Source organism: Cucurbita pepo, chromosome LG04, assembly GCF_002806865.2.
Source record: "Cucurbita pepo subsp. pepo cultivar mu-cu-16 chromosome LG04, ASM280686v2, whole genome shotgun sequence".
Lineage (NCBI taxonomy): Eukaryota > Viridiplantae > Streptophyta > Magnoliopsida > Cucurbitales > Cucurbitaceae > Cucurbita > Cucurbita pepo.
This window is the reverse complement of record NC_036641.1, coordinates 7,783,326-7,792,569: the sequence shown is the minus strand read 5'-3', so window position 1 is coordinate 7,792,569 and position 9,244 is coordinate 7,783,326. Positions and strand designations below refer to the sequence as shown.

General features: G+C 37.6%; 4 protein-coding genes across 8 annotated transcripts in view; 2 read left to right on the top strand and 2 right to left on the bottom strand.

Moving 5' to 3' along the window:
* Positions 1 to 477, top strand: part of LOC111793411 (serine/threonine-protein phosphatase 5-like) — an 8,911-nt gene extending 8,434 nt beyond the window's left edge. For all 4 annotated transcript variants that reach the window (XM_023675266.1, XM_023675267.1, XM_023675265.1 and 1 more), the window contains exon 13: positions 110 to 477. In XM_023675266.1, coding sequence (XP_023531034.1) covers positions 110 to 169 — 60 coding nt within the window. In that variant the 3' untranslated portion in view covers positions 170 to 477. The remainder of the gene's footprint in view (positions 1 to 109) is intronic.
* A 387-nt stretch (positions 478 to 864) lies between these two features.
* LOC111792948 (serine/threonine-protein phosphatase 5-like) lies at positions 865 to 1,829 on the top strand. The gene is made up of 4 exons (XM_023674582.1): positions 865 to 912; positions 1,097 to 1,222; positions 1,309 to 1,409; positions 1,629 to 1,829. Exons 2-4 carry the CDS (start codon positions 1,102 to 1,104, stop codon positions 1,827 to 1,829), a joined length of 423 nt encoding a protein of 140 aa, XP_023530350.1. The 5' UTR covers positions 865 to 912; positions 1,097 to 1,101.
* Positions 1,830 to 2,793: 964 nt separating this feature from the next.
* Positions 2,794 to 4,543, bottom strand: LOC111793167 (V-type proton ATPase subunit D-like). The gene is made up of 2 exons (XM_023674934.1): positions 4,330 to 4,543; positions 2,794 to 3,864 (listed from the first exon to the last, which is right to left on the bottom strand). Exon 2 carries the CDS (start codon positions 3,850 to 3,852, stop codon positions 3,067 to 3,069), a length of 786 nt encoding a protein of 261 aa, XP_023530702.1. The 5' UTR covers positions 3,853 to 3,864; positions 4,330 to 4,543; the 3' UTR covers positions 2,794 to 3,066.
* An 828-nt stretch (positions 4,544 to 5,371) lies between these two features.
* LOC111793166 (glutamyl-tRNA(Gln) amidotransferase subunit A, chloroplastic/mitochondrial-like) lies at positions 5,372 to 8,935 on the bottom strand. Of its 2 annotated transcripts, XM_023674933.1 has the most exons (11): positions 8,324 to 8,935; positions 7,787 to 8,098; positions 7,337 to 7,516; positions 7,173 to 7,267; positions 6,908 to 6,983; positions 6,375 to 6,452; positions 6,201 to 6,294; positions 6,079 to 6,128; positions 5,864 to 5,977; positions 5,623 to 5,696; positions 5,372 to 5,577 (listed from the first exon to the last, which is right to left on the bottom strand). In XM_023674933.1, exons 1-11 carry the CDS (start codon positions 8,894 to 8,896, stop codon positions 5,559 to 5,561), a joined length of 1,665 nt encoding a protein of 554 aa, XP_023530701.1. In that variant the 5' UTR covers positions 8,897 to 8,935; the 3' UTR covers positions 5,372 to 5,558. The 2 variants fall into 2 exon arrangements, with proteins under 2 accessions (XP_023530701.1, XP_023530700.1); XM_023674932.1 differs by having other exon boundaries at positions 5,372 to 5,696.
* Positions 8,936 to 9,244: the final 309 nt, after the last annotated feature.

Here is a 9,244-nt window from a genome sequence, read left to right as displayed (position 1 = left end):
TTTTTTTTTTTTTTTTTTTTTTTTTTTTTTTTTTTTTTTTTTTTTTTTTTTTTTTTTTTTTTTTTTTTTTTGGATTCCTTTACGTATTTGTCATTCATTGATATTGCAGCCGCATCCTGACGTGAAACCAATGGCATATGCAAATAACTTCCTTCAGATGTTCCAATAACTGGACAAAGCAGTAATTCAGTTTACACGAGGCAGCTGGTGAAGAGATATGGTTTCAAGTTTTGACAAAATGCAGGTTCCGTTGTGATATGATTGTTTGTGGATATGCTGCTTCTCCTCAACGCTCTCTTTCTAACCGTTTAGTTGGGGATTATTTTTTACCTTCTAGGCTTTTGTTTTGACCCTTCCATAGTATTTCGAAGTCAATTGTGTATTCATGCATAGCTTTCTTGTTGGACATTTCTTTGATATAAACTCCATATTGTATGTTTACAAAGTGGGAAGAGAGAAACATTTGTTCATACAGTACCCGATCTTCAGCCTCTCCTACACTCTTCCTTACGTTTGAACATGGTTCGCTAAGGTTTAGTCTAGGATCGTGTTTTGAGGCAAATGATTTTGGGGAGCCATTGCCCGATCTTTAATGCCATTTCTCCATATCCATGCGTCCTCTTCCCGAGTCTATCTATAACCATAAAACCTCATCCACTCTCCTTGCCCCTCGAGAACAACTCCTCAGCCCCTTCGTCATTCCTCGCCCTCTAATGAATGACTTAAACATTCACGATCTCAATTTTGTTATTTAAAGTTTAAAAAATTAGTGTCTAATAAACAACTTCACGTTAAACAACATGTAAAACAACTCTACTCGGAACACATACTTGATCAAGATCAAACACGAACACAAGNTAAAACTCTCTGAAATCAGAGCAATAGATCGGTTTTGCGAACCCCCTGAGGAAGGTGAGATGCATAATTTAATCTCTTTATTTAATCTTTTATTGCTCATCTAAACTCTAATGCATATTTTCTGCACAAAGAAACATGCCTGAAAAGTCAGTATGGTTTTTCTCGAGCACAAAAAATCATTCTTCTTATATTCCTAAGTTGAATATTTCTTAATTTTCCTGTCACTTTTGTGTAACAGGATTAATGTGTGAAATCCTATGGAGTGATCCACAACCTAATCCTGGGAGGGGACCCAGTAAACGTGGTGTAGGTCTGGCCTTCGGTGCAGATGTCACTAAAAGATTCTTGGAGGAGAACAACTTAGGTAGCTGTTTTCTAGTTATGTATCTATTATGTTTGGTTGAGAATGATAACAGTTTTTGATGACATGAACTACCAATATCTCGACAGATTTAATTGTGCGATCCCATGAAGTCAAGGATGAAGGGTATGAAATCGAGCATGATGGAAAACTTATTACAGTATTTTCTGCTCCCAATTATTGTGATCAGGTAATTTCTTTTTCCTTGGTTGGTGCAATATTATCCATACATTACTAATTGTTTTAGAAGAAAAATAGCATATTACTTCAGCTTTTAGTAGTAGTAGACTAAATTCTTCTCCCATTAGGGCTTAGGTGCTGATTCTTCTTTTCTGTTTCCAAAGTCAAGTTCTTTCATGTTTTTTCCCTATAAAATTTGAACCGATGGTCTGCCATAATGACATTGCAGATGGGAAATAAAGGAGCTTTTATTCGCTTCGAAGCACCAGATTTGAAGCCCAACATTGTAACCTTCTCGGCAGTGGTGGGTGTTCATTTTTATAATATGGTCTTTCCTGTNAATAAACAACTTCACGTTAAACAACATGTAAAACAACTCTACTCGGAACACATACTTGATCAAGATCAAACACGAACACAAGTCATATAACTTCACATACTATTTGTAACTCACTCAACATCTCAAAAAAACTTCGGACCACTTTGATAAATAATATCAAGTTAACCTTTTCTTTTAAAAAAGCAAGAAAAATATTTAGAAAATAAAATTCAAATAGAGTCCAAACTTCCTTTCTCCTGCCACGCGATTAAGCAAAACAGTTCTTACGAACAGTATCAAATATCAAAAAACTACAAGGAACATCTATAATACATCACAATCACAAAGAAAAGAAAAATATTTATCTCAACCTTGGATAAGACTACGAATTAGTGAACCAAGTTGTAGCACATAGGAACTTTACTCTTGCTTCAACTCGTGAACAATAATGGTGAGTAAATTGGTAACTTCTCCAAGCTATGTACTCACCATTTTTATTATATACTTTTACCATAGCATTTTTTAGTACTATTGAATTGTCTTGTAAGAATTTTCATCAGAAGGTTATGTATCACAGACATAAGTTACATAACTAGGGCTTTATGGCTCTTAATCCCACAAGAAATAAAAAATCTACATTTCTAATGTCCACTTCTTATGCTCACATCTACTTCATATATCAAAAACCTCAAATTGTAGGCCAGGACTACACAATTCAAGACTTACTAAGCCATGAGCCAAACATATTATGAATCAAACAAATCAAATCAACAAGTAACATATATTGAAATCTACGGAATCTTACACCTTTCCAGGACAGGTAAGAAAAAAGGGTAGATGACAAGGACTATAGCACATGTCATGGCACCATCAATAGAAATCTCTAGCTTCAAGAACCTATTCAACCATGGACTGCAAAATGTTCACTAGCATTTAACGAACCTATTAATGACCAATCTGGTATCCTCCTTTCACTTTTCCATCCAAAGCAGGAGAGAACAGACAAGTAATTGGTACGAAAATATGAAACTGGACTGCCTCTGATTAACATAATTTACCCAAGAATTACATGGAGTGGATAAAGAACACACCAATCATACACAAATTCAGAATGATACAACAAAATATTTGTATCTCAAGAAACAGATGAACTGTCAAGTGAAGGAATGTTTACAAGGCCTGAAAGCCTTGAAAGTAACAGAGAAAACAAATAAATACATTTTGGCTAGAGCATATGGTTTTTTTATTGGGATTACTCCTTGAGCCACCTAAGTCACCAAATAAATTTTTGAACATAGATAAGCAAACGAAACCCACACATTTTAGACAAAAAAAACCAACCTTAACATCAAAAAATAATATCCTCGTCCTTCTCAGCAGCTGCAGACAATAAGTTGTGGGCTGAAGTCATGGAAACACCCTTCTGCAAGGATATCTTTTCAGCAAGTTGTTCCTCAGCATATAGCTTGGCATTGATACGTTGCCTCTCAATTTCCCTTCTCTTATAACCCTGTATCTTTTTCAGTCTAAAGAAATCTTCCCTTTCCAGCTCGTCCAATTCTCCCTTAATGTAACTTATAGTATTCTCAATCCTTGGCTTCACAACATTCTCCAGAGCATTAACCCTGCGGTTTGTGGTTTTAATTGCCTCATCAAGAGTCAAAAATGATGTCTGAAGTGAAGCAAGCTCTACAAGAACCTCAATTGCCTTCACATAGGCGCCCCGACACAGCTGGATCTGTTGTCCACCCCTGGCTAACCCTGTGAGATCATTTTTGGTCTCACCATCAGAATAATGTTCAAATTTTGGGAGTTTTACACCAGCGATATTCTCCTGCCGAGATCGAATCTTAATAGCGGCAGTTTGGACATTCTCAAGAACAATATGCTTGATGTTGTCACCAGCAACATATTTTGCTTCGGTGAGAGAAAATGCAGATGTCTTCATGACTTCCCCCATTGATTCCTTAGCTGAGACAATCTTCTTGAGTATCTGACGGAACTGAACAGTCAAAGCATCACTCTTCTTCTTGAGGAGAGCATGACCTCTGGTTGCACCAACAAGACGGGCTTTCATCGCTCCAAGCATTGTAACCGTCGGAACCACATTCAAACGTTGGGTCTGGCCCGACATCTTTTTCAATATCTAAGCGGGAAGATAAGGCAAGGTTGCTATCAGGGAAATATAACAGAAACACACACAATGGATAGTTGCAAAAAAATAAACGCCAGGACACATAATCTCATGGTTCACTATATCGGTCCGATCTCAAGAGGGGAAAAAAAGTACATCATTCTTTTATGAACATTCGACTTGGATTGCACGCGAAATTATGATCAGCACCTACCAGTCACAAATTTGGATTCCTTTCCTAATCCAGATTCCAACAACTTCTTCGACCTAATCATTTATCGCAGTTCCAAAACGGAAGTGAAAAAGTAAAACGACTCCTTTCCCCCTTCTTCCATACTCAATCTCGATAATCACATAACGTCACAGCTCAAGCAGCTTTAGAAGTGGATCGTTGAACCGTACACACAAACCGAGTTTCTAAAGAAGCATGAAAGAAATTCAAACGATAAACTAGTATGGAGAGGGTAAGAGAAGAACCTGGTGTCGGAGGAGTACGTAAGCAGCGGAGATTCGACGCCGAACAGATGGAATAGATCGGAACAATGGATCGACCGAGATTCCGACGGGACAGCGATCTTCAAGGCGCGCAATAAACTAAAAGGCTGTGATCTGTTGTAGAACTCAAAGACTCTGCTCCAATCTCCAGAAGATCCGATCCAAATTGGATTGAAAATTTGTCAATAATGAGACAAATGGTTAAAAAGGTTTTTAGAATCTGATTTTGATGAAATAGGAATTTTTACCCTTTTTACATTTTTTTTTTTTTAAAAATTTAAACTAAACCCTAATTTTCGAAAAGTTATAGATAAATTTGGATTGATGATCGACCCATTACAAAAAATTTACACATAATTCTAAGTTTAGTATGCAATTTACACATATTTATTCTATTATTGTCTAAAAATAAAATAATATTTATGTTTTATAAATTAGAATTAAAATTAATAAAGATAGATTAAAAAAAAATGTTACAACGTAACTTTCGATAGGGGTGTCCACCAAACCCGACAATCCAAACTAATGCAACTCGAATTATAAGGGTTAGATTCGATTAAATAGGTTATCGGATAGGGTTGAGTTTAGTTTTCTAGGAACTCAATGAGTCAAGTCAAGTTCGGGTTCAGTATGCTTAATGCGAGTTTGAGCCAACCCAAACTAAAAATATATAGAGTACCGCAAGCCTTATCTTCTCTTCTACCTTAGGTTTCTAAGACAAACATACTAGTTACAATAATAGTCTAGCTGCAGCCATCCAACTGTCTAGTCACAATTCAATTGCAGTTGTCCACGGTGAGTTTGGAGTAATAGTTGTTGTGACAACTCAACCCAAAAATAGAGAATTGGATTGGGTTGTGAAACAAATTTGGGTTGAGTTTGATTACCCAACCAAATAACACGAACTTTTGGGTTGGACCTATAACATGAAGTTAGAGTAGATTTTGTTTGAGAAATGGTTGAAAAAATACTTGAATCTCCAATTTACAGCAAAGGAATGCCCAAAAGGAATGCCCAAAAGGAATGCCGAAATGAAGACTCATTTAAGGTCCCAATAATAGCAACCAAAATTTTACCAATTGAATCCAATCCATTTGTTGTTCTAGATAAGAGAGAGAGAGAACCCAAAAGAATTGTAGCACTCACCGAATAATAATGAATAGTACATAAGCTTCCAATTTGGGTGCTTTCACAACTCAACACACTTGGAGCTAACCCACAATGTGATCAATGTGATCAATGTGATCAATGTGATCAATGTGATCAATGTGATCCGATAGTAGAGGTGGAACAAATCTGCAGTCTGGAAGAGTTTGCTCAAAGATGTGTCCCACTTTAACAAGCTTTCCCTGTAAACAATCATCCACATTTTTANTTTTTTTTTTTTTTTTTTTTTTTTTTTTTTTTTTTTTTTTTTTTTTTTTGTTAATAATCACTTCTAAGCTACAGAATTAACCAGACAGAGAATCATAGTTTTCGAACCAACATGCTGTGCGATAGGGTAAATGACGCGTACCTCGTCAAATGCTGCGCCAATCATTTGAAGGCCGACAGGGAGGTCGGAGGACCCATCTCTAACAAATCCACAAGGCAACACCAATGCAGGTAGTCCAGCTAAGTTAACATTGACCTGTCAAGGGCATGAAACAAATAAAGATTGTTCAGTCGAAGGAGCGATACTATATATATATATTGGAAAGAACTCAAAAGATGGGCGGCAGAAATGCTTACAGTCATGATGTCACCTGCATACATTGCCAATGGATCCTTCACCTTTTCACCTGTTAACAAAACAATGATCATAAAAGTAGTGTACAAAAGAATTGAAAGACATGAAATTTTGGAAGGCATACCAATTTTATAAGCGGCAGATGGAGCAGCTGGTGATATTAAGATGTCATTTTCATCTAATGCTGCCTTGAAGCTTTTCTGAATAATGCTTCTCACCTGAAACACCGTTGCAATCATAAACCTCTTATCAAACATTCCTTGTAAAGTATCAAGAATAGAGAATGTTGACGTGGCACCTGCTGAGCACGCTTGTAGTAAGCATCGTAATAACCAGAAGAGAGAGCGTATGTTCCCATCAAAATTCTCATTTTCACCTGAAATCAGAAAATGTGTTATTAATTCCCCCCGACTAGAGAGGATGAGGTTCAAATTCTATAACACCTCATGTAATAGCCCAAGTCCACCACTCGCAGATATTGTCCGCTTTTGCCCGTTACGTATCGCCATCAGCCTCATAGTTTTAAAACGCGTCTGCTAGGGAGAGATTTTCACACCCTGATATTGTCCATTACGTTCGGTGTCTGGCTCTGATATCATTTGTAACAGCCCAAGTCCACTGCTAGTAGATATTATCCGCTTTGGCCCGTTAAGTATTGTTGTCAGCCTCACGGTTTTAAAATGCGGTTTCTAGGGAGAGGATTTCACACCCTTATAAAGAATGCTTCGTTACCCTCTCCAACCGATGTGGGTTCTCACAATAAAATAAAAATAAAAAGTGAAAATCTTCGATGTGAATGCAAGAGAAATTTTAAGAGGTTCCAACTAGTACCTCCGAACCAAATCCTGTTGCTCTGGAATTTTGATATAGGCCAGTTAGCTCATCAGCAACAGCTTGATTTCCATATCTATATGTAGGTTATAGTGCCCAAATTGAATCAGAATAAGTTGTCAACACAATACAGTAACAAAACAAAAGCACCTGAAAAATATATATATAGGTATTTAAATGGTTTCTTCAATTGAGAGAAACAAATAACAATTCAATGGATCCAACGTCACTGTCTTTTCTTTGAAGAAGAAAATAAACAAGTTACCTGACACCATCATATCGTGCTAAGTTTGAAGATGATTCAGATGATGCAAGAATGTAATAGGCAGGCAGCCCAAGAGAGAATGATGGCAGTGATACCTACAACAGAAATAATTAGTCAACTAGAAAGTAAAGCACCAAAAGTAATGGAATTAAATGAAAATATACCTCATTGATGGAGCATCCCAGTTCTTCAAGATGTGAAGCAGCAGCACGTATTGCAGAACTTACTTCACCATCAACACCATTATCAAGAGTTTCACGAATTAGGCCAATCCTCAATCCCTTCAAGGGTTTACTTTCCAATGAATCAACAGCAGTAAATTGCGATGTGAAATCATCAACTTCCTGAAAAACGTGCGCGAAATTTTTTTTTAAAAATGCTACAAGAATCCACCCTATTATGAAATTGCCCAAGAAGTGATCAAAGTAATTCATTATCCGATTCTACAGTTTTCAACTTCAAACGTCATCATGAACAATCAATAACAGCAACATGAGACTACCAAAGTCACTTAGAAACTTCAAATTTTCGAAGAAGCAGGCACAGACCAATCTTCCTTTCAAACGCTACAAAACTTAAAACAATAGCACAGAGGAAGTATAGACCAATCTTACTCGTTTACTGCTAGTGGCGTCAAGTGTATCATGACCAGAAATTGCATGTAGAAGAATCCCAGCATCAGCCACTGTTGTCCCCAAGCACCCAATAACATCAAGCGATGAAGCATAGGCCATAAGTCCAAATCTTGAGACACGACCATACGTTGGTTTCAACCCAACAACACCGCAAAAAGACGCTGGCTGCCGCACACTTCCACCTGTATCACTTCCTAAAGACACCACACACTGCCTAGCAGAAACAGCTGAAGCGGAGCCTCCTGATGATCCTCCCGGGACCCTTTTCAAATCCCACGGATTTGCAGTCACCTAAGGAATGAACAGCCTCACTTTTACCCTATAAAATGCTCTGTATTCAATTTTCTAATGATAATCCCCCATAGAAATGTCCCCTCTATGTTCACTTTCACGACAAAAGTAGTGCTAAGAAGAAAACACACAACCGCACACACTTCCCGCCCTTATTTCCGAGTACCACATATGATTGAAAGCAGGGGAAAGCTATAAATTTATAATATTAAAAGAAACGCAAACCTGGAAAGCAGAGGCTTCAGTAGTACTACCCATTCCAAACTCATCCAAATTAGTCTTCCCAACCACAATCCCGCCCAACTCCTTGATTCTCCTCACAGCAGTAGCATCAAATGGCGGTCGATACCCATCGAGAATCCTAGACCCACCAGTGGAAGGCATACCCGCAGTACAAATGTTGTCCTTAACGCCGACAAGCACCCCAGCCAAAGGACCCAATTCCTCATTTCTCAGAATTTTGTCATCAATCTCGCGGGCATCGGAGAGAACGGTTTCAGAGACGTGGAGAAATGACTTAAGGTGAGGCTCCAATGCTCGAAGGCGATTGAGATAGGACTCGGCAAGTTGGGTGGCAGTGAATTGGCGGGAAAGAAGGGAATGGCGGATGGAGAGAATTTGGGAGTGAAGAGATGGGGAAGAAGCGGAAGTTGCAATTTGGTCGGTGAGAGTGGCATTGGCGATGGGATATGGAGATGAGAGGGGGGTTTGTTTGGAGTGAAAGAAGAAGGGTTTAGAAGGAAGATGGAGAGGGAAGCGAGAAAGGGAACAGCGAGGAGGCTGCAGAGTGGATAGCATGTTCGCTGCTTGACGAGCGCAGGGAATACTGGTAACGAAGCCGACGTCTGTATGGTAGCTTAAATACTTTCTATACCTTTTTATTCATTTATTCATTTATTTATTTATTTATGGTTAAATCATAAATTTAATTTAAAAAATTATCTCACAAATTTCAAAATTTTAAAATAGTGGGAGGAGAGGGAGAGAAGAGGGAAGAGAAAAATAAAACAAAAAACAATGTTTTTTTTTTAAAATTGAATAATATATAAATTGGATAAATATTTCACTAAAAAAATAGGTATCCTATCAACTTGCTCTCAATGATTAATAAAAAAAATGCTACTAAATTAAAAAAATTTAAGTTTA

What these genes read in the sequence shown, in the direction of transcription:
- LOC111793166 (XM_023674932.1), bottom strand. Translation starts at nt 8,896, where the DNA reads ATGCTATCCACTCTGCAGCCTCCTCGCTGTTCCCTTTCTCGCTTCCCT. An exon ending in ACTACAAGCGTGCTCAGCAG is followed by an intron (nt 6,295 to 6,374) that starts GTGCCACGTCAA and finishes ACGGTGTTTCAG; the next exon opens with GTGAGAAGCATTATTCAGAA. An exon ending in TTGGCGCAGCATTTGACGAG is followed by an intron (nt 5,697 to 5,863) that starts GTACGCGTCATT and finishes GATTGTTTACAG; the next exon opens with GGAAAGCTTGTTAAAGTGGG.
- LOC111793167 (XM_023674934.1), bottom strand. Translation starts at nt 3,852, where the DNA reads ATGTCGGGCCAGACCCAACGTTTGAATGTGGTTCCGACGGTTACAATG.